Source organism: Fistularia commersonii, chromosome 18 (assembly GCF_037954325.1).
Source record: "Fistularia commersonii isolate RoL2024-O1a breed Wild chromosome 18, RoL_Fcom_v1.0, whole genome shotgun sequence".
Lineage (NCBI taxonomy): Eukaryota > Metazoa > Chordata > Actinopteri > Syngnathiformes > Fistulariidae > Fistularia > Fistularia commersonii.
This window is the reverse complement of record NC_141301.1, coordinates 14,222,692-14,247,856: the sequence shown is the minus strand read 5'-3', so window position 1 is coordinate 14,247,856 and position 25,165 is coordinate 14,222,692. Positions and strand designations below refer to the sequence as shown.

At 42.1% G+C, this 25,165-nt stretch overlaps 1 protein-coding gene across 1 annotated transcript in view; it reads left to right on the top strand.

Moving 5' to 3' along the window:
* Positions 1 to 10,487, top strand: part of LOC147224512 (uncharacterized) — a 96,073-nt gene extending 85,586 nt beyond the window's left edge. The window contains exons 9-10 of the mRNA XM_086164276.1: positions 9,460 to 9,523; positions 10,415 to 10,487. Coding sequence (XP_086020402.1) covers positions 9,460 to 9,523; positions 10,415 to 10,487 — 137 coding nt within the window. The remainder of the gene's footprint in view (positions 1 to 9,459; positions 9,524 to 10,414) is intronic.
* The last annotated feature ends 14,678 nt before the right edge of the window (positions 10,488 to 25,165 follow it).

Genomic DNA, 25,165 nt, shown 5'->3' with positions numbered 1-25,165 from the left:
TGAAACGAAGCAAAGGGGATTGGATAACTCCCAGAGCCGTCCCAGTGCTCTTCTGTCAAAAATCTGAATTTAAATGTCCAGAATTATTGGCGATTTTTACACTGGTTAAGAAAGTTAAGAAATTTAAGAGAGTCAGCCGTACGTACAGCATTTTAACATTACAATGAACACAATAGATTCTTGTCCTGGAGTGTTTGATCTCCAAAAATGGAGGTAGTAGGAGTTGGTGTACCAGCACACATAATAAAACAAGTAAAACACATATTCAACAGAAAATGATGCATTTTATTTGACAAATGCATGGAGAGGATCTATACAGCGCTGCATTATGACAGGACGGTTAAGATTTAATATATTTATCATCACTATACTTCACATTGCTGCTATTTCCTCCTCCGCTGTGGACGGGGCACATCCACATGATGATTTATGGTAATTATGCAAATGTAACATACGGCTTTTGAAATTAATGCTAACCCCCAACAGTCTCCTCATCACCGGAGGACGGCTGTTACCGCAGCCAATACCTTTGCAATCCTGTTACCGTAATACCGCAGACAATGCAGAAAGCCTCGGTCATGCGATTAAGGATTCTTTTGAATTAGTTTGGGCGTGAGAGACGAACGGAGGCACGCCGCTTCTTTAATCATTCTTTTTCATTCATTAGCTCTAAATTGATTTAAAAGGCAGCCTGATTTTACACTCGTTCCCATTCCTCAGGAGTAATGTTGGAACTGCGTCTGCCGGCTTCTGGCTTAATAGACATCATCTCTCATTCCGGGATTTCAGCGGGTTATACGGCGTCGCCGACGGAGGCGGAGGGTTTTTTCGGCGAAAGGCCGGCGGGTCGGCATGAGGGCGGCGCGACCGCGTCATCACGCCAAACAAGGCGCTGATGGACAGAATCTCTCGTGACCTCTCCTGACCCCGTCACCCCCACATATGGGGAGATTCACGCTCCAGATTTACAAGCGTTGGAATTTACGCCCTCTCACGGCTCCAACCAAGGAAAAAAATAGTTTATGACCTTTCCCGTGCTGTAGATCTTTGCGAATGCTTAAATTGGCTCGCTGTCATTCGAAGGACGTTCGTATGACTCCTTTAATTATGTATGACGGCGACGTAAATCCTGACGGGAGGCTCCGCTAATCACCTGCGTGTCAAATTGGACGCTTCGGACGCGCATTCGAACGTGCGAATGAGCTTTGGTCGGTGGTTGTGAAAGCTCTTGGAAAGCAACGCTGCTGTTTCAGAACGACCGTTGATGAACGGCCTCCGCTTCCATTGGCCGGTGTCGTCACAGGAACCTGCAGTTCCAAGTAACTTCCACAGGAGGGCACTGTTCTGCCGTCCAAGATTGAGCCGGCAGGAAATCAGGGCGAGTCCAGGTCCGGCAAAACCCGGCGGAGAACGGACGGATCCTTTATCTTCATTGGAAATACTTCCCTCATTCCTATTAGATGGTTTATCATTTCGATCATTTTGATTAGAGTATCATCTTTTCCTCTTCAGTCATGCGAGTCAAAGATTTTATTTATTCATTCTTTTTAATCCAGATGACGTCCGTCTTCCTATTCCTCATTTATATGAGAGATGACCTGCCTGGCGAGGACACTCCTTCCTTCGCCCGTGCATTCTCATCTTTTCTCCGCATACGTCTTTTCCCTTTGTCCTCTGCCGTTTCTCTGCAAGCATTTTTTTTTTTTTTTTTTTTTTTTAATTTCATGACTCTTCTATTAAATATTAAAGTCTTTTAGAATTACGTCAGACTTGTGAACAAGCCGCCGGCTCGTTCAGCCCACCCTCCGCATCTAAGTTTCCCTCTCGTTTCTATTTTTTCACCGTAGCCTTTTCCTCATCCTTCCTGAGAGTGTGTCCTCCTAGATGCATCAAACACAACAACATCATCCCATTGATCTCCACTCAGACGCCAGCAGGGTCACAGAGAGCGTTCATGTAAGACCGGGAGACCGGGTCTTACCAGGTCCGCCACCACGCCGATGCCTCCCAGACTTAATTGAAGTCAGATGAGCCGAGAGCGGCTGATAAATATGGGAGAAAATTTGCCGACAAGAGCAGAGCAAGACAAGAGCATTTTCAGGGAATCTCAGAAGCTTAAACCTTTTAAAAAAAAAAAAAAAAAAAAAAAAAAAAAATCTCACCAATTTACTGTAAATCGTAATGATTTGTCTGTATATATATTCATAACTGTGCAATATTTCATTTCATAACAGCTGCATATGCAATATTTTTTCATACTCTTGTGCACTCCTTATCTTTCACCTGGTACTTAAGACACTATATAGCCTTGACTTGTTACTTCGACACTTTAAAGTTTATTTGTATTTTTTATTCTCCCCCTTTTCTTTTTTCTTTTTTTTTTTTTTTATACAGTTTATACAATTTTCTACTATTTTTATTATTATTATGTTTTACTTGTAACTCTGGCACAACAATTTCCTTCGGGATGAATAAAGTTGTTCTTATTCTTAGATAAACATTTGAATTGCGCAACCTGTGCGCGAGAACGGAGCCTGATTTCACGACAACTGAGGGCGACAACAATAGGAGTGAGCTCCCTTACTATCTTTCCTATTGATATTGTTGGTGCTTTTAAATCGTTGTGATTTATTGATTACATTATAGTGATTATTTGAATCATTTACTTTTATTTTATCCTGCGCTCCCATTGCAAAATTTCACCGTGCCTGCACAATGACAATTAAAAAACTTGAGCTTGATATTGAAATCATGTTTTGGGATTGGAATAATCACATTTTATTTTGTTTAAATGTCTGCAAGAAGAATCCTGAACATTGTCCTAAATAGTCTTCACCACAATATTTAATTATGAAATCTTTTTATTTCATCTGGAAGACACTCCTTCTTTTTATTTGTTTTTTTTAATTTTGTTTATTTGCTTGAGGCTCCCATCGTTCAGAGGTCCCCCGTCAGCCAATGGGACGCTTCCTTGTATCCGCGTGCTCAATATGTGAGTGCGTGGGAGTGCATGCTCACATGATGCAACACTTTTAGTTGTTTGTTTTATATTTATGAGCAGTTCGACTTTAACATGAGCCGCGAAATCGCAAAAACGTCATCCCGTACATGTTAGCATTCCAACTCTATGAATACTGTGTGTGAGAAACACACGCCGACCACACAAAGCAGCTGTCAGTTGCACTTTGCAACTGCCGCTCTTCCCAGATTCCACTCCTTCCATTATCAGCGGGATCATTATCTGCCCTCCGCTCTGCCCTCGTTCCTCTCCGGAGTCGAGATGTCACGCCGAAATATCAACACCCATCTCGCCTCTCGCTCGCTGCAACAACCCAGAGCACTCGTTATGCCGCTTCCTGGCAAGACCAGGAAAAACGAGCAACGTGTTTGTCTGCACTTATTCTTGCAAGATTTATGCTTGTCCTAATTCTGGGGTTATTAAATGCAAAATGTTCTTAGGTGCTAGTGAGACTCCGGTATCGAACCAACATAGTGCTTGAAGCGAGATGGAGAGATAGAAAACGGAAAAAAAAAAAAAAAATTATATTAAATAAGTTGTAAAAATAAATAAAAAATAAAAAAATCTGAATCAGAAAACTTTATTTGTAAAACTTCACGGGGTAGCAGCATCAAAATTAAAGAATAAAAAAATAAATAAATACAAGAATAAAATAAAAAGGAGCATTTTATACATATATATACACTGCTCAAAAAAATAAAGGGAACACTTAAAAAACACATCCTAGATCTAAATGAATGAAATATTCTTATGAAATACTTTGCTCTTTACACAGTTGAATGTGCTGACAACAAAATCACACAAAAATGATCAATGGAAATCAATTGTATCAACCCATGGAGGTCTGGATTAGGAATCACACTCAAAATTAAAGTGTAAAAACAAACTCCAGGCTGATCCAACTTTGATGTAATGTCCTTAAAACAAGTCAAAATGAATCTGCGTTGCTTCCTGAGTGGACACTATGATTTCACACAAGTGTGATTGACTTGGAGTTACATTGTGTTGTTCAAGTTTTCCCTTTATTTTTTTGAGCAGTATATATAAATTACTGTAGATAAATATATCATGAGATAGTAACGCTTCACCTCTGCTGCCGGTAGAATAGCTGTCACCTGTGTTGTGTTTAATGCGGGTTTATATTTCACCGCACGACACGAGCTGCTGTTTATGATGCACGGCGAGGCCACGTGTTCTCCATGTTTGGACGGGAGGGTTTCCTTTGTCAGCCCGTCTTCAAGGACAACAGGAAATGAATGCTAATGCTACCAGCGGTTTGCGGCGGTTAGCGCCTCCGTCTCGCAGCAAGAAGGTCGGCTGCTGTCGGTTTGGCGTCTCAATGTTCTCCCCGAGCCGGCGTGGAGTTCCTCTGAGTTCCCCGAGTCCAAAATGAGTGCTTGTGTGTCTCTATATGGCTCTATATTGGCGTCGGTGAATGAACGCTAATCAATATTTGAGATCTAGTTTGTTTTTTTTTTTTTCTGTGGTTGAATTCTGAAGCCGATGCTCTTGTCAAAAAAAAAAAAAAAAAGAAGGAATCCGTCTCCGTGGTTGCGCCCGGCTCCGACCGCAGGCCCGCGGGGTCTCTGCTGTTATTCGACCTGAACAATCCCGGCGCCCGGTCGACCCTGTGAGATCCCGCTAATGGTCACACTGTCAGCCGGAGCGTTGAACGGTAAGTTACACTAAACCGACTCGGGGGGCGTAAAAGACAGCGCGCTCGCTTGACATTGATGGCCACGGATGTGTGTGTGTGCAGGCGTCCTCATATGTTCGAGTGTGTCTGCGCTGTCAGACGTGACGATAAGCTGTGATTTGTATTGAAATACTGAACTCGGTCTGGTTGAGAGGGAGAGAGGAAGGGGATTTTGTTTCTTGGTTTATTGGTTTGGCATTTAAAGACTGGAGGAATCTGGAGGACGGGGGGGAGGAGGAGGAAGGAGGCGGGCGGCGTATTGAACAGAAGGGAGATAAAAAGGGGTGAGAAAGAGCCTATTCTCCATCCCACTGAGTGGTCTGGTCTCCAGAGAGAAATAAACTGATTTGTGATTAATGAAAAGATGGAGCTGAGGCTTCCTCTCTACTTCTACCGCCCCCATCTGACTCTCTCACCCAGAAAATCCATCCCAGTAATGATGTCTGTGTGTAGAGAATGATTAGGAAGCAGATAGAGAGAGAGGGATCAGCCAATAAAGGCAATACAAACATTCTGAAGTATTATCGTCGATAAGGCGTGGAGGAAACACCCGACCTCCTGTCCGACACAAAGTCAAAAATCTCTCTTTCTTTAACTTTTTTTTGTCATTTTTCACTGCGTTTTTTTTTTTTTTTTTTTTTTTTTTTTTTTTTTTACGTTGAGGTGTGACTGACGGCGTTCGGTGGAAGCGAGAGCTGGCGCAGAGGGGAGGGGATGAAGCTCCTTCAAGCTTCATTAGGCCTGTAAAGTGATATCAGATGTGTAATCCTTATCATTACCTTCCGCCGCCACGCTGCACGCCGCTCATCCCATGACCACGTGAACTCTGGTGTAGCTACGATGGCCTTCTCCTCTTCCTCCTTTTACCGTCTCGGATGCAGAGGAAACGGCGTCAGCGGCACCTGAACATTCGCGATTTTGCCGTCTCGTGCTCTCGAGGACCTCTACAGGACTGTCTCGGAAAATGAGAATATTGTGATAAAGTTCTTCGTCTTCTGTCATGAAATTACAAAAACAAAAATGTCATACATTCTGGATTCATTACAAATCAACTGAAATATTGCAAGCCTTTTATTATTTTAATATTACTGATTATGGCTTACATCTGGATAAAACTCCAAAATCCTATCTCAAAATATTAGAATATATGGGCACCCATTCAAAAATATTTGGAGTTGAAGATATTATCTCTATTTGACTGAGTTAGATGTTTTTTTGTGTGTTTTGTTTTTTTTAGTTTTATTTTATTTTTCGCTTGCTATTGAGGAAATAAGTGACCTATAAAGAATATTGTATAATGTGTATCTTGTTATGAGGTTTTGTAAGAATGTGTATGACTCTGTTAAGGAACCTGTTCTAATAAATGTTCAAAAAATATATATATATATATATTAGAATATCATGAAAAAGTAATTTTTTTTTTATTGCATTACAGAAGATAAAGAACTTTATCACAGTATATCCATAATATATTCTAATTTATAAATTAGAATATTAGAATTAGAATATATTCTAATTTTATAGACAGTTCTGTATATGGTGCTTCAATGAAAGGCTGAATGTCTGTATTTCTAAATATGACGTGCAAATGACAGAGCGTGTGTGTGTGTGTGTGTGTGTGTGTGTGTGTGTGTGTATCTGGGTGCAGATCACTGTTCATATTTAGAAAAACGGCCTTTTACTCTTGTCTCTTCTTGTCTTGTATAATTTTGTCATCTGCATCTGAAAACATATTTTTTGAAGTTTTTAAGAAAATACAAAAAGTCACATATTAAATCAGGAGTTGATTTTCGGGCGAAATAAAAAAACGGGCAATTATTTTCAGAAATAATGAATCATATTAATAATTGATAACTAATTAATAACATTAATATTCATAATTAATAATGAAGCTTTTCCCTTTTCCCTTTAGGGGTCTCCACCCATTCCACCCTGTTTGAACCTCTTCTTTACGCTCCCCATTGCCCTGGACTGTTGACCCTAGTTTCTTGAGAAATAATTAATTGTAATACTCATAATTTAGTTATTTTACAGCAATGAATGATGTGGATAATGAATGAATGAATGTCCAATTTTGCATCCTTTGTTTCTCAAAGAAAAGTCAGTTAAAGCCAAAGAAGTAGAAACCCTCTCCAGAGGCGGAGATGTATTATCTTAGCATCCCGCTTCGCACTCAGCAGCCCCTCCTTTCTTCAAATGTATACGCCGTTACGCCGAGACGTACTCCGTCAAACACCCCCCAACTTCATTGTCTTTGCATTCACGTCAACCGTCGAGCGAAAAAAAAAAAAAAAAAAAAAGACGCACTCCGGATGCATAAAGTAAACAGAACGCCTGACAGCTTTGATATGACAATACTCCCTCCGCCACGCCGTGCAGAGAAAATCAGTCATTCTCCGGGTTCGTGAACTCTGAGAAAACCGTGAGAGGAAGGAAAAACCAGAAAAGACGCGGAGTGGGAGATACTACGACAGCGATCCCTCCAAGAACTCCTTCGCGAGCAGCTCCTCGGTGGCTCTCTGTTCCTGTGGGTGGAACAAAGGTTTTGCTGAGAGGGAAGATCACATCACTATTAAGTCAAAGACCCCGCTTGGTTGTAAGAATTCATCATCCGGGACCCAGCGGAGGCGGCTCAGCCGGCACGCCGAGACGCCGGCGACTTTCACTTTTGCTTTTATTCGTTTTTTTTTTTTTAGTTTAGGGAGTGACTTCCATGCCAGACCGCAGGTAAAGACTCGGCGCCGCGTTTGAGTCATTAATTCACTCTAGGTGCACACAGGAGGGGGAGGCCGGGCGTAAAACCCATCATTATTAACATAAAACTTTAGACTCACAGCTAAAACTTTTCTCGCACCGTTTTGGGTTCCTTTATTTTCATTGCATGTATCGAGCTGTTGGCCCGCTGACATGAATCTTTTATTAGCGTGAAATAATGAGCGTCGCTTCGGCCTCACGGCAAGAAGGTCCCTGGTTGGATTCCCTTCCTCTGTGGAGCCGACAAGTTTCTCCGGGTTCCTCCAACGGTCCAAACACGTGCAGGAGGTTCAGCGCAGACGGTGAATTGCACTCACAGAGCTGTTGAATGTCCCTACATGACTTGTGAATGGGAGAATGAATGGTTTATCGTCACATGTACCGTGTAGAAACGTGTTTCCCTGTGCAGTGAAGTTCCTACTTTGCTGTCCGCCGTGCAGTCGGATATGTGCTAATAGGAAGTGTGTAAACGTTATTATAGATATAATTATGAGCGGTGCAAGAAGATATTTGAGTGCAGGTGCAAGGATGAGTGCAATTTAAGTGGGAGGTAGATTTTTCATGTGCAATGACATCTGGGACGGACTCCGGCTCCCCTGCAAGGCTGGCGGCTGCACGGATAATAATGAATGAATGATGAGCACTTGCGGACGACTGTTTTTTTGTTTGTTTGTTTGTTTTTTGTTATAAATCTAAACAAACATGGACGCACCTTCTTGTCAAATTCTTCTCGTCTTGGAAACCGGACTTGAATTTCTTCACTTCACGGTGTTTCGGCCTTCATCCGAGAGGCTTCTTCAGTTCTGAAACTGAAGACGTTTCACTTGAAACATCTGTGTGTGTGTGTGTGTGTGTGTGTGTGTGTGTGTGTGTGTGTGTGTGTGTGTGTGTGTGTGTGTGTGTGTGTGTGTGTGTGTGTGTGTGTGTGTGTGTGTGCTTGTTTCAGTTCCGAAGAGAGTATTGCGGTTTCCCGATATAACCGATATATTCGAATATACCGTTTCGGAAGCTCCCCATAGGTCATCAGAACGAGAGAAGCCTCTCGGACGAGGGCTGAAATGTCATCAAGTGAAGAAATTCAAGTCCAGTTGCCAAGACAAGATGATTTCCACGAGAATTCATGGTGATCTGGACGTCCCAGAACCTCCGCAGACAAACTGACACACCATCTACTTCACAGAGAAGCGTGAGCCGATTTATACTTTTGCAACCCGAACTCTGATTCTGCTAATGTACATTCAAGCCTCTGCGTCGCTCTTTGTTTCACCCCTACTTTTACACAAAACTATTACATGTAATCCTATACATATAATTATAAATCCACATGTTACATATATTTTGATTGTTTGTTTTTTTTTTAATACCTTTAACGTAATTTTATTTATTTATTTTTGATCTTCACTCTTCTTTTTATTTTATTTTTATAATTCGTTAATTTTATTCTGTTTTTATATAAAGTTCTCTTCTGATTCTTGCGTCAGGAGCCGCTTTCGGCGAAAAGCAATTTCCCCTTTGGGGATCAATAAAGTATTCTGATTCTGATTCTTCAGCCAATTCTCTTTTAAAAACCAGAAGCCTCGCATTCATAAAGAATACAAATATCTGAAGGATTGGTCATATTTGGTGGAAACGCTCATTTTTAACGTGACGAATAAATTATAGCCATATGTAAATGCGGGCTGTGTTTGTAAACTGAAACAAAATAACTGTATTAAGACGTACGACAAGGGCTGTGAAATTGGTTGTTTTGTCTCGTGTTTAATTGTATCTTGCCTCACTTTTCAATTCGACTTCAGCAGACGCGCTCTCAAAAAAAAAAAAAAAAAAAACAATCGTGCACTCGACACGAGGCGCGCACGTTCTCGTCGGGCTTCCCGGTTATTAATATCGGCGATTGTGCGAGCAGACGTACGTATGTGTGCGGACGGACCGTTCGCTGTTTTGCCCCTCAGTGCTGATAAATATTTAACGGGTATTTTCTGTTCTTCAGTGGGTTGCTGTCAGCGCGCCATTAAAGGCCGGGATATGAAAATGACCTCGGAGTCGGTGGCAGGGTAAACATATTCAAATCACACGGCATCAATCACAATATATTTTTAACACACTTTAACCCCCCCCCTTATTTGCATATGTTTCAGAGTCTTTTACAAATTTAATATCATGCTCTTACAAGCTCTACTCCAGGAACGGGGAAATGCTCTCTGAATGAATAATGTTGCGCAGGAAGTTTTTCGACTCCGCCGGTTTGGACTTACAGAATGGATCGGGAATCGAATGCGAGCATGGGTTGAGCGCCGAATGAGTTGGCGGACGCCGAATCGTGCAGAAGTTTACAGGCGGAGGCGGCGTTTCTCCTCGACATCTCCAATGACATTTGATCGCATCGCATTCGCGCCGAATATCTTATCCCGGGCCCGTTTAAATCCAGGCGGGTGAATCAATCGTGTCTGTGCCGCCAATTATCTCAGAATCTGAACATTTCCCATTTCTATGTTAATATAAGATAAACACATGAATACCAGAGCTGAAATTAAAAGGAAAAAAAAAAAAAGAAGAAATCCCACGGCAACAGCTAGCAGGGACCTCTTCCGGTTGTCTCAATTGTGTTTTGCATTTTGGTAAAGATTAGCCCGCGGCACATGCTAGGGAGCGACGCGTCAAGCCTTCATCGCCGGTGCGAGAAGGCAGAGCAGTATTCTGAGCGACCGGGCAGAAACATTCAATATCACAAAGCGAGAGCCGACGAGAGGATCTCTACAAGGAAGCGTCCCAGATGCTTGCGGAGACCAGATCTTTTCAAGGTCAAATTGCCGTTTGCACTGGATGTCCATCCATCCATCCATCCATCCAGACCTCCCCCTCCTCCAGCTGCATGGTCAAGCTCTTCTAAGCGTTCCCAGGCCAGCCTGGAGACATGGTCTCTCCGGCGTGTCCTTGGTCTTCAGCGTGGTCTCCTCCAAGATGGACATGCTGGAGTGCCTCCAGGAGGCACCCAGACCTGCTACCAGAGCCACCTGATCCGACTCCTCTATGCAGAGGAGCAGCGGCTCGACTCCGAGCTCCTCCTGGATGACCCCAACTTCTCACCCTATCTTTGAGGGCGGCGAGATAGAGCCATCATCTTTGGACCAATCCTGGTCGAAGTGTTGTTGAGCAAGACGCTAAACCCCCTAACCGCTCCCCTGGCGCTGGTGGACGGCGTGCCGACTGCTCATGGTTCATCCAAGATGGGTTCATTGCGGAGAACGAATTTCCCGATGGGGATCAATAATGATATATTATTATTATCTCACTGCACCGATCCGCCTGTCCGTCTCACGCTCCATCCTCCCCTCACTTGTGAACTCGACCCCGAGATACCCCAAACTCCTCTACTTAGGGCAGGACCTCCGACCCCACCTGGAGTGGACATTCCAGCCGTTTCCGGTTGAACATCGCCGTCTGGGATTTGGAGCTTCACATTCTCCTGCCAACCGCTCAAGTGAGAGCTGGAGATCATGTCCCGATGAAGCCAACAGAACCACATCATCCGCCAAAAAAACAGCGACTTCCGCCTGCAGCCACCGAACCGGATCCCCTCGACGTCCTGGCTGAGCCAAGAAATTCTGTCCATGAAAGTCGTGAACGGAATCGGCACCGGATGTATATATTTTTGTTTATGCAACTGGAGCGCGACAACACAAGTGCAATCGAGTCTGCAGAACAAATCAAGATAGTCCAGGTTCTCAGTACGAAGGTGGAAGAGCAGGTTGTTGATAATGGTCTCTTAGGCCGGGCGTGTTTTTACAGCTGTGAAAAAAGAAATCAAGACACTCAATATGGAGACAAAATTGGAAGTGAGGGAGATTATGGAAGTTTCGCACGGAGCAAACTTTATTACTCGAGGGCACGCAGGCACGTAATTCATCGGGCTTGTGTGCTCGGCGCTGTGTGTGTGTGTGTGTGTGTGTGTGTCAGTGGGTGTGTTTCAGACGCCGTGTTCGGGTGAGATGCCGCGTTATGCGGAATCCACCGAAGCGTGCTCCCATATGTCGGGCTTCGCTGCAGCCCCCGGCTTAGCGTCGTGCACGAGATCGTCTAATTCACTTTTCAGTAACTGCTTTACTTAAAGCGCGCTGTGTGCTGCACGCCGTTCAGGACAAAAGACCACCTACTATTTTGGTATGGACCCAAAGCAGGACGAAATGCTAAGCTAGTTTCTCTATGAGATTTCTGCCATCTATTGAAAAGAAGATTGTCAAACATTAACTATAATGCATGTTGACGATTGGGAAATAATAGATTTTGTGTCAGTGTCGGGCCGTGCATTTCACACCTAGGCCTTCAGGGTCAGGGTTAGCACTCCATTTATCAATCCACCCCTCAATAACTGTTTTATGGCTATTAAAAAAACATCTTATCATGCAGAAATGCGGTATAAAGAGACATTACATCGCAGAGATAACGCTTGTATCCACAATAAATGCTACTGCTGAACTAACAAACTCAGAGTGCAACTGCAACACACATAAACAAAACAAAATTTTAGATTATTAGTACCCAAATCCACCCTCCTTTCTTTCCTTGACCGCTGCGCAATCAAAACACTTTGCCACAGCTTTACCCAGACATTCACTTTCCACCAAAATTGGATGATGAGATTAGCAATGTCATCGATTCATTTCCCACTGGTAACATCTTGGAATCTGATAAACGGCTCCTTGACACCTTTGCCCTTTTCATAACGCAGGACCAGTACAAGCTTTGTTGCATTACTAGCTGTGCTGCGTTACAAGCTACGCACCTGCTCATTCAGTTTTGGGCAGCATCCTTGATTTTAAGTGTCCAGCAAGTCAAATTTACAAACACAGATTTAGCTCTTAACACTATGTTGATCATAGTAAAACAATAGCAACAATAACAAGAGCAAAACAGCAATGCAATTTGCAGTGTTCCTCAAACCATGTGAGTCAGGGGTGCCGCTCACCGTTAGTGGACTGAAAGTGACGGGCAAATCCTTTTCCTCGCTCTAACAGGTTCGCTAGCTTCGGAATTGTCCGACCTTTCCTAACGTTGGCCTGCTTTTACTTGAAAAGTCCATCTTGAAAATGACCTTGACAATAAATTTGCAACCACATTAATTTCTTCTCTTCCTTCTGCCATCGTGTGTTGACAAATTAGCAATTACATCAACACAACTAGATTTGTGTCCTGCGAGCTCTTTCTACACTCTCCAACTATCCAATCGACACGCTGATGTTACTGTAGCCTTCTAGAAGGCCCTGGTGTCGCAACTAAAATCCGATTGGTTGATGCAACAGTTCCATCGGCACTTATTTTTTGCTTGCGCGCCTATGATTCTGCCTCTGCAGGCGTCCAGGCAGATTTCTTTGACTCAGATCCTGCCAGGCAACAAATAATGGCTTAAATTTGATTGGTTAAATGCTTTAATATTAAACTGCATGTCTGGAAGCAGCACAGCCAGGGAAAAGGCTATGAAAGGAAGTAGACAGGCCGTGTGGAATTATTTAATAAGAATTCATGGTCAAAGTATAATTAAAATCAGCCGGTGATTCCGATATTCTTTAGGCCAGCAAAAAAGGCCTTGCAGGCCCTGATGGACCACCACTGCTAGTTGTGCATTCATGTTTAACGGCATAAACAGCGTGCATGTCTGAACCAATAAACAAACTCAAGGGCCGAAAGCTAAAACAGGTGTCCATAACAATATGAAATCCAACCTACGGGCGAATCCGACACAAACAACTGTGACATCGCTGCACTTGTTTTTTTTTTTGTTTTTTTTTGGCGCCGCTATTCATTCCCATAGGCGAGAACACAGAGCACGGCAGTTTGGAACAATTTCAATTAGCAGACTGCTCGCCTTAATCCGTCCATCCAGGGAAATCAAAATCACCGCACAGCAGGGTGACGGGTAATGAGTTTACCGTGTAGCAGCAGACTGCGTGTTAGCATTCTCATTTTTAAGTCGGTTTTATCTATTCGAGCGACGGCCCTTTGACGGTATTTTGATCACAAAAGAGCAACATCCCTTGTTTTGCGGCGCGTGATTTCTGCACACACTTCGGTGTGTGTCATTCTAGCAGTAACCGTACGTGAAGCAGGACAAGACATCACGACAAAACACAAGGCAATAGACAGTGTGTTGTTATTATTATCATTGCTATTGATAGTAGTATTATTAATTTTATTTTATTTATTTTTTACCCAATCCCTTATCAGTGTTATTATTATTATTATGGTCGTTGTTGATGATGATAATAAACAAAATAATAAAATAGTAATAGTAATAATAATAATAATAATAGTAATGATGAATTCATGTCTTTTGCTGTCTTCTAATTGTCTTCTATTTGTCTCTCTATATTTTTATTTACTGATGAACTGTTACGCTGCTGTGACAAAAGAATTCCCCCTATGGGGATCAACAAAGTTTATCTTATCTTTGCTTGATTATTATTATTTATAGTATTTATGAATGGTTCCTCCCAGAGGTTCATTGGACAACGTTAGATTTGCAGACGTAGGAATGAGAGGGTGAATGGTTGCATGTCTCTATCTGCGCTCCTGATATTGACTGAATCGCCGCCTCGCCCAATGACAGCTGTCACAGGCTACAGCAGAAAGTGGAATAAATAATGAATGCATTTTTGAAATAAGTCATGTACGCATTTGTTTCTTTGTTTTGTTTTTTGAACCAAACCGTCATGTTTCCTGGTTTGCAGAAATGCTAGATGTGCCTCACCCAAAGGTTTAAAATATAATCTGGACCTGACCTTCATCAAGACACTTGCTATTTATATATATACATATTCACTGCTCAAAAATAAGATATATATATATACATATAATTATATATAATCATATCAGGTAATTCAACAGAAATGTTGGTTTTGAATGAATGGAGAAAATTGGTAACTCGAGTGTGTCCTGTGTGAACCAGCTGTATAAAATCAAATGAGAATTTCTGAACAACCTTGAAAAATGACTCAGACAAACAGTTTATTCATTTATCTTTGTCTGGGCTCACAGAAACACTGGTTCCCTTTATCCTTTTTGCCCCGTCGAAGTATTTTTCCAAACACTCCGGTAGGTGACAGGCCGGTCGAAGGGGGGGGGGGGACGGCGGTCGATGGAGTGAACGCCGAAATACACTTTCCACTGTACAGCAGCAGGAGACGCGTGAATTGAAAATGTAAATGCAAATGGAATCGTCTCATTGACCAGCAGCGGCGAGATCGATCTCTCGATCCGTCAGGGGGGAGAACGTTCTGGGCTCTTTCTCCGCCGCTGAAATATGAAAACTTCACTGATGTAATACCGGAGCCATCAATTCGCGGCTTCCTATCTCACCGCAGACTTAATTACATGGTATCTTGCGTGCTATCTGGTCTCTTATCCGGGCCCGGTCATCATTCAGACTGAAAGGAGTGAGATGAGCTCCGTCTAATTAAATACGAGACAGAGAAAGTGATTATGGTACCAGTGTATACAGTGCGAGGGGGGATAATGATGTCTGCATTCAGCCTGTCAAAAGTTTTATGAAGTGAATAGATGTGGAGGATCCCTGCAATCACAAAGACACAGTCGACCCCCGCGCTTCGGCTTCCGCGCCCTCGCTACTTTGCAGATTTTTTTTTTGTCTTTTTTTTTTTTAAGTCGGTTCTTGCGAGTTTATCTATCTTTAATTTTACTAGATATTTTATTTGGCTAGAATTTGGCTATTTCATCATGGGGGAAAAAAAAATATCAAGTACTGCAAAAAAACACTAAACTAATATTCCTTTTAAAAAATACAAGATTTTGCTAAACAAAGATATCCGGCATCGCAAACTCTCGCTCCAACCATTGTACCAACACAAGATTTCATACAGAATAACAACACGCTCTACAATGCCTCCTAAACGCCCATCATCTACACAAAAGTCTGGAATAGACCCCAAGACTGAAAAGATAAAACTTCTTGATATGTTAAATTGCCATAAATACTGCACAGCAAATTCATCTTCATTCAAGTTTTGACGCAGCAAAGTATTTTCATTGGTGAGTATTTCAATGTACGTTACAATAATATAATTATATATTAGGAAATCTGGAATGGCAGAGAAGTATGTTAGACTGGTGCAGGACATGTATGCTAGCTGTGAAACAGTGGTGCGGTGTGCCGTAGGGGTGACAGAGAAGGTCAAGGTGGAGGTGAGACTCCATCAGGGATCAGCTCTGAGCCCTTCTTGTTTGCAGTGGTGATGGACAGGCTGACAGATGAGGTTGGACAGGAATCTTCATGGTCCATGATGTTTGCAGATGACATTGTGATCTGCAGTGAGAGCAGAGAACAGGTTGAGGAAAATCTACAGAGGTGGAGGTATGCTCTGGAAAGGAGAGGAATGAAAGTTAGTCATGGCAAGACAGAATATATGTGTGTGAATGAGAGAAAATTGGGTGGAACGGTGAAACTACAGGGAGTGGAGATCAAGAAGTTGGAGGATTTCAGGTACTTGGGGTCGACAGTCCAGAGCAACGGAGAGTGTGGAAAAGAGGCACGGAAATGGGTTCGAGCAGGTTGGAATGGGTGGAGAAAAACATCAGGGGTGCTATGCGAAAGAAGACTGTCGGCCAGAATGAAAGAAAAGGTGCACAAGACAGCGGCAAGACCAGCGATGCTGTGTGGACTAGAAACTGTTCCGATGACAAAAAGAAAGGAGGCAGAGCGAGAGGTTGCAGAGATGAAAATGCGAAGGTTCTCTTTGGGAGTAACCAGGATGGATAGGATCAGGAATGAGTCCATCAGAGGGACGGCTCATGTTAGATGTTTTGGAGAGAAGGTCAGAGAAGCCAGACTGAGATGGTTGGGTCATGGACGGAGGAGGGATGGTGAATATATTGGTAGACGGATGCTGGAATTGGAGCTGCCAGGCAGGAGTTCTCGAGGAAGACCAAAAGGAAGATTTATGGACGTAGTGAGAGAGGATATGAAGGTAGTTTGTGTGTGAGAGGATACAGAGAATAGGGTTAGATGGAGGAGGTTGATCCCTGAAAGGAAAAGCCGAAAGAAGAAGAGGAAGGTTGTACGTTACAGTTATCCAAAAGTGTTTAGTGTACTGTATAAGAGCGTAATCCAATCGATGTTGGGTTGATAACAGTTTCCGTCAGGTTGGTAAAGGGTTGAGTGAGGTTCGTTGGGTTAATATATCTGTAAATACCATCAAAAAAATTCACTTTTCAGGAGGTTCCACTGCACAGATGTCCCTGTTTGAAACAATGCATGTTCATTTAGCCACTTTAAGGCCTCGGGGGGTGTTTTGACTTAATTGTGGCGGAACGACAGCGGCGCGGCGGCGCAGTGGTTAGCGCTGCCTCCGCACAGCAAGAAGGTCCTCAGGGCTCCTCCCACAGTCCAAAACACTTCGTCGTTCAAATAAATGATTGGCTCCCTGATGCACAATGCGCTAAGAAATTGGGACAAATTATGAATAGAAATATGAGGGGTCAGATATGGAGCTATAGATCTATATTTTCTAGAATGTCTCGTCCATTCACGATTAAGTCGTCATCGGTGTCGGACGTGTTCGCCTCCGCTATCCTTGCAATTGGAACAGCGGGCCGGACGAAAGCCTCATTGTTCTAAAAAAACTTCCAGTCTCTCTTTTTAATGACAACTGAAATATGTACATTTACTTTTCTTTGTCTTTTTTCGCAAATATTCCAAAACACATAGTCCTCCCTCAAGGAGTAGGAATGAATGAAAAAGCTCTTCTTCATCTTCTTCTCCTTTGGGCTTCAGAGGTCGCCACAGAAAACGTTAATCCTGCAGAAACAGCACCGCTCGATGAGGTTGTTTCTGTTTTACTGAAGCGACGACGCGCCGCCAGATCGTAACGACAAAACCCCGCTCAGCCGGTCTTCGGTCTTTTCCCCGCGTTTAATGATCAACCGCGGGTGTTATCTCTTAGCTTAGCCGGCTCGGAGGAGTCGCGGCGGACACGGGCGGCGGTCTGCCGAGGCTTCTGGCTCCTCTGGCTTCTGAACCCGGAGTTAAAAACACAGATGACCATCACGGATTTGCAGCGGACCGACGCTTTCACGGCAAACAGCGACTCGTGAGCTCGCGGTGCCGGAATCACCTCGGATAAGAGGATTACGGAACCGAGGACGACCGAACAGGAGATTTAGTGCTGGTGCCCCGAAACAGCCCGATCAGCAGCCAAGGGTTATTAAGCAGCTCGCCGACTTAAAGACAGGCTCTGTCTCTCGTTTACCGTCCTCGACCTTCGTCTTTATCTTCCTCTCTCCATTGCCACCTCTCTAATTCTGCTGGATTGTCTGGGCTGCCATTTTTCGGGCAGCGCTTTTTTTTTTTCCCCACAAAATTTTCCTTTATAATGGATTAGTATGAATTATATCATTTTTCCAGGCATTTATTTTTTGGGGGGGGGAAATCTCCAGGAAATGTCGCTCTATTTACAAGACTGTCTCAGAAAATTAGAATATTGTGATAAAGTTCTTAATCTTCTGTGATGCAATAAAAAATAAAAAAAAATTACTTTGTCATGATATTCTAATATTTTATTCTAATATATATTCTAATAATATATTCAAATATAATATTCTATTTCTATTTTATAGATAATATTATTCTAATATTTTAGATAGGATTTTTGCGTTTTCTTAAGATGTAAGCCATAACCAGCAATATTAGAATAATAAAAGGCTTGCAATATTTCAGTTGATTTTTAATGAATCCAGAATGTATGACATTTTTGTTTTTTGTAATTGCATTACAGAAGATAAAGAACTTTATCACAATCTTCTAATTTTCTGAGACAGTCCCGTATATTGTCGTTTGCTTCTGGTTGTGTATTTTTCACCCTCACTGTTCCTTTATTTTGTCCATTCTTATCCCCGATGTTGCCGCTGTCTTTTTATTCCTGGATGTCGTGCTATCTTCCATCTTCTGTCTCTCGATTTATATTCACATTTATTTCACTTCTTTATTTTTTGACATTATAACTGTGACAAAGGAATTTCCCCTATGGGGATCAATAAAGTTTATCTTATCTTAAATCCCTGTTTGGAAAGCGTGAGCCGTAATCATTTCAGGAGCCTCTCCTGTATCTGTCAGGACAGCGCAGTAACACACCTTAAGCCATTAACCCGTAGTCTTGTTTAATTGGGTTAATCTCCCGTCTTTGTCGTTCCCCTTCACCCACCTTTTCTTCAGCAATTCATCCGCATTTAATCCACGTAGCCTTCCTGGACGGAGATTAAAACCGCTTCGGCCGTAGGATCTCCCGCTTTGACCCCGAAACACCCCAGATATCTTATTAGCCGACTTTGAATCTCCATCGCGTGACGGGTCGTAAGTCGGCACTGCGATCGATTGTTGACTCATCCTGGTGTTTCCTGCCTCTCATCTAATATCAACCGGGTTTGGATCTGTGTAGGTGCACAGAATGAATGAGTGAAGGAAGGAATGAGTGTGTGTGTGTGTGTGTGTGGTGTCCTCGTTCTGCCCTCTTGCCTTGCTGTGTGGAATGGATGACAAAGCAAACCATAATTGCACGGGATCTCAAAGGAGCATGCAAAGTGACGCCCCCCCCCGGGTAGATCATTACTCAGCCGTCGCCTTGTTCTCTGCAGGATCCGTCACAGCGCCTGGATCCGGTGGAGGTTTTCACCTCTGGCTTCCGTGGTTCTACAAATGACGGCGCTGTTACTTTTTGTGTTGCCCAAAGACTCGGATAATACTAGCGGCTGTCAAGAAAAAGCGAGAACAGATAAACCGGCATGATACTTTGCTCCTGGGGTTTAACACAATGACACACTTTCCCGTGCATTTATATAAAATAAAGAAACGCTGTCGATGGGCGCCGGAGAAACAAGAAGCTGACAACTTTTCTTTAACAGATGAGCTGCCGGGGAGTCTGTAAGATAAACAGTTGATACGTCGAACCTGGAGTCTGTCAGGTTTCACGCTCTTCGTTTATTCATAGGCCGCCAAATCGCAACCCGGTTGCACGATGATACTTTCCGTCTCTTTGAGATGGTCTAGAAAAAAAGAAGAAAACAACGTTTCTCCCAGGGGTAAGAAGTTGACGACCGAGACGAGGAAACGCAGGATCCCAGCTCGATGTGGGCGGCTTTCTGCCTCGACCGCTGGAAGTAAAAAGAGTGAGAGAAGAAGAAAAAAAGCATAAAGACATCCACCAATATATAGACAACGGAGAGAATAACAACAACAACATCAAGGATAAGAATGAACAGAACGAAGAAAACAAAAAGGCTTAAGGGTGAAAATAGACGACCAAAACGAAACAACAACATAGATAACCAGCACTTCCCAAACGGAGCACAAACACTAATATACAATATAATGATTCGACCCTCTCCATACCAGAGCATTCACTGGGGAAAATATTTGATAGTTACGTTAAGTTTAGTTAAGTTAAGCTCAGTTAAGATTTATTGCTCCCTGTGAGGGAAATTCTTCCTTTCATTCTGTCACAGCAGCGTAACGGTTATAGTATCAATAAATATAAACAGAGAGACAATTTGAAGATAGTAAAGGACATCTAAAACTAAATAGACGACAGAGAGGAATAGCAACAACAACAACAACGAAATCAAGGATAAGAATGAACAGAACAAAGAAAAAAAAAAGGCTTAAGGGTGAAAATAGACAAACAAAATTAAACGACAACATAGATAACCAGCGCTTCCCAAAATGAGCACAAACACTAATATACAATATAATGATCCGACCCTCTCCATACCAGAGCATTCACTGGGGAAAATATTTGATAGATAAGATAAGAGAAGATAAGATAAGCTCAGTTAAGATTTATTGCTCCCTGTGAGGGAAATTCTTTCTTTCATTCTGTCACAGCAGCGTAACAGTTATAGTATCAATAAATATAAACAGAGAGACAATTTGAAGATAGTAAAGGACATCTAAAACTAAATAGACGACAGATAGGAATAACAACAACAACAACAGCAACAACAACAACAACAACAACGAAATCAAGGATAAGAATGAACAGAACAAAGAAAAAAAAAGGCTTAAGGGTGAAAATAGACAAACAAAATTAAACGACAACATAGATAACCAGCGCTTCCCAAAATGAGCACAAACACTAATATACAATATAATGATTCGACCCTCTCCATACCAGAGCATTCACTGGGGAAAATATTTGATAGATAAGATAAGATAAGATGTATTGATCCCTATCTGGGAAATTCTTTCATTTCTGTCTTTAATTCTGTCACAGCAGCGTAACAGTTATTGTATCCATAAATATAAACAGAGAGACAATTCGAAGATAGTAAAGGACATCCAAAACTAAATAGACAACAGAGAGGAATAACAACAACAACGAAATTAAGGATAAGAATGAACAGAACGAAGAAAAAAAAAGGCAGTAAGTGTGAAACTAAATAGCAATGACAATAACAAAATAAATAAACAAAAATAGGCGGGATGGGAGGAGGCTGACACCAATAAGGATATTTATGACAGCAGAGTGACGGCAGGACGCGGGAACGGCGAGGCGTTCAGCTTGTGGTGACACAGATGCACCTCTGGACGGTCAAACTGCACTGTTTACCAAAACCAAAGCAAATTCCTTGTTTTTATAAAATTTCTTGGCGAATAAGGCTATTCTGATTCTGATTACGAGTCAAAACAGTAACTAATTTATCAGAAAATGTAAAACTAAGTAAATAAATAATCTTGTGCATATAAATCAGAATCAGAATACTTTATTGATCCCTCAGGGTGAAATTGCTTTTCGTTGAAAGCAAGTGGGGAAGAATCAAATTAGTACTGCATAAAAATAAAAATTGTGAATAATAAGCATAAAATAAAAAGAGCAGTAGAGATCAAAAGAAATGAATAAAAATAAAGTTAAAGGCATGTAAAAATATATGTAACGTGTGCATTTACAAGTATATGATTACATGTGCTCATTTTGTGTAGAAAAAAACCTTGATCGCACAGGAGACAATGAACCTATTGCACGTACGGAGAATACATTTCTTTATGGAGACCAAAATGAGGAATATTTCAATCAACCTCTGATTATTGGCTATTACTTTTCACAATTTGACATGATATGTGTTTATGACGTTGAGTTGTGCATAGAAATCAGAGCCCAGGTTCACTGTGTTCATGTTCTTCTTAAGCTCACTGCTCCAATACTGTGTTTAGTGTAAAAACAGGTTTTTCCGAACTGGTAAAAAGAGTTTGCTGATGAGAGAAAAGAAGAAATAAAGACCAGTTGATCGATAAGTGGGTTTTTTGCTTGATATTTCATATTAAAAATCAACAGTGAAACAAATTCCCCCCTGATAAAATCCCCTAACAAATGAAGTTACATGAACAACAAGAACAAGGCGCCTTAAAATCTAAACTTTGCCCTTCTTTTCTGCAGCGGTCTTTGCATAGTGCTTGTTTTCCGTCCCCCCTGTGAGATCCGAGGCTTTTTACCCGCTCGGCGGGGGCGTGATAGCGTCCGCTCCCCGTTCCCCCCCCGCGGACATATTTCTGACATCGGTCGTCGTTTATTTTTACGTCCTGTGTGATCAGGAGAAGGGAAGTGTGGCGTTTCGGGGAGGTCGGTAAAATCAAACACCAGGGCTACCGCGACCTCTGACCTCCGGCGTTTCCATGGCGCTCGGCGATACGGACTCTGCCGTTGAAACGATATCGTCTCCGTCTTCCCGGCACCCAGCAGCGGATCTTTGATTATTTACAAGCTGTGCAATGAGGTCCTGTGACCCTGAGATGTGGAGCGTCGCGTTGGCGCAGCTTCTTGTAATCTCCTGGCTCTTCATGTGAAGTGATAGTCCCCGAAAAATAAAAACTATAAAGCTCTTCTAAGCCCCCACCACAATAAAAAAAAAAAAAAATACACACAATATTAAAAAAAGAAAACTAATCTTGCCACTGAATATTATTCCCTTATTTTTCTATCTCCTCAGCCAAAGAAAACCAATTTCATTTTTTTTTTTTTTGTTATTGTCGTATTTCGAGCAAATGAATTGGTTTCCTTTTTTTCGTAGCGGAGAGAACGCTCTAATCCTTATTGCTACAGGCGGAGAAATAATTGAGTCAGGGAGAGGTCGTCGCACAAACGACTTGTGTGTGTGTGTGTGTGTGTGTGTGTGTGTGTGTGTGTGTGTGTGTGTGTGTGTGTGTGTCTGCACAGATAGACAGGGTATATGCGCACTGCAGCTGAAGGTGCTCTGTTCATAATTGTCTATATATGTACATATATAAACAAAACACATAAAAAATTAAAATCTCTCATTTTCTAACTGCATTGGGGTCATGGGACAAATATTCTCTGGATATTTATTCTTAATGAATTAATGCATCATTTTAGATTGAAATAAATGGCTGAATTAGCCTTAATTAGCACATTGTTTTAGATTGAAATAAATGGCTGAACTTGCACCAAGTAGAGTGGACTCCAACACACTCAAAAGATAATAAACGTGATTTGTGTGTGTTTTTAAGATGCTCAGGGAAACCGTTCGTGTAAAAACTATGTTATATGATCGCAGCGATTACTTTATTAATCTACAATAATGGACATTTCTGTCTGTGAGGACTCCAGAGACAGCAGAGGGAAAAATAGTAAAGGCTACATCGTCTGCATGGACGGCATTTCCATCTTTGCTTCACTGTCATTAGCAAACATCTATATATGCTGTATATTATCAGATCTGTTCATGATGTAGAGCTGAAAACCTCAGCTGGAGTTTTGGAGACTTAATACATTAGACCCCATTGATGCTATGATGTGGATCATCTCTGCGTTCTGTGCTGCCTTTGTGTTCCCAGATCTGCTCATTGACACCATAATAAAAGGCTATTCAGGAATATGACAAAAACTCAATTGTGCAGAAAAGTATTTCAAACCGGGGCGGAACTCCGACAGAGTTTGCATGTTCTCTCCGTGTCGGCGTGAATCTCCTCCGGGTTCTCCGGTTTCCTCGTACGGTCCAAAGAATATGCAGGCCTTTGGTAAATTGCCCGGACGTGCGAATGGTTGTGTACTGCATCGCTATATCCGTGTTTCCCGACAACCGTGCCGACACCTGAATGGTCCAAAAATGTTTTACTTTTTGGGAAATACACCAGAGGAAGCAAATAAAACTTCAGAAGTCTATTTTTACTCAACAATGGGCACCTTTCATGTCTTTATTGATGCAACAAGTATCATAATACAAAAGAGTTTTGGACTGGCACTGGACATAAACACTCATCTGGGGTGTTTTTCTCCAATTCAATCGCACAAACTTTCCACTTTGGAAGCAGCACGGATTCATTTGGACTTGATTTAAGGACGTTACATCAACGTCGGATCAGCCTGTGTGACCCCAAATCTACATTTGATTTCCATTGATGATTTTTGTGTGATTTTGTTGTCAGCACAATATTTCACTCAGATCTAGGATGTGTTATTTTAGGGTTCCATTTATTTTGTCGAGCAGTGTATATTATATATTATAACGTGTGTATTTGGTGGTCTACTGTGTGAGTTTTCTTATGTAAAATATGTGCCGTGGCTCAAAAAAAAGGTTGGAAAACACGGCTCTATATGACGTGTGAATTAGTATCTAAAACATTCAACCCAAACAATACAGGCGTTGTCTTTCCCCTTCACGTATCAACGTGTCTGACCCTAAATAAAATGCAAAAATAAAGTGTTTATTTACCCCTAGAGGCCCAGGCCAGGCTGGCGCGTGTCCTTTTGCGGCGATTTTCACAAAAGTACTTTCAAATGATTGAGCGGAGCCCGGCCGGGGCTCGAACATGCACACAGAAATGTATTAATGTACAGACATTAATAATCATTAAGTGCTCGGGCCGAGCGGGTGTCAGAGCAAACCAGGTTTAATAGCATTCGGGGGGGAGGAGGGGGTACCCCTTTATTCTGGTATGCAAATATCAGAGAGGCTAGCGCTCCCGTGTTTCCACGTACAGTGATCCCTCGCTATAACACGGTTTAATTTTCACGGTTTCGCTACTTCCCGGATTTGCATCGTGCATCGTGTTCTGCATTCTGATTGGCTAAAAAGTCACTCTGCTTCTTCTCTGCCTGTGCGTCAATAACGTTGCAGTTTAATATGTACACGTATGTAAAACAGCTTGCCAAATTTACATTACGTGCGTGCAAATTCTCTTGCGATTTCGAGTTTCTCTAAAACCCATAATGTTGACAAAACGCTCTGGACTGACAAAAGCACCTGCAGAAGATGCTATCTATGGCAGATAAAGTTAAACTTCTGGACATGCTAAGGGAAGGTAAAAGCTATGCGGCTGTAGGTCGGCATCACGGAATTAATGAATCTTCCGTTCGTTCCATAAAAAAGCAAGAAAAAAACATAAGGACGACAGCAGCAATGTATAATAGAGGATTTCATTGTATAATGATTGTAAAAAAAAGGTTTCTACTTCACAGATTTTGCCTATCACGGGTTCTTTTTGGAACGCAACCCCCGCGAAAAACAAGGGTATACTGTACACATCTCCATACCGTCCGCACTATGTATATAACTCGTCCGTCTATTTATTTTAATTCTTATCCTGTGCGTACACATAAAATTTCAAAAAATTGCCAAATTTCACTGTGCCTGCACAATGAAAATTAAAAATCTTGATTCTCCTCGATCGGGGACATGGC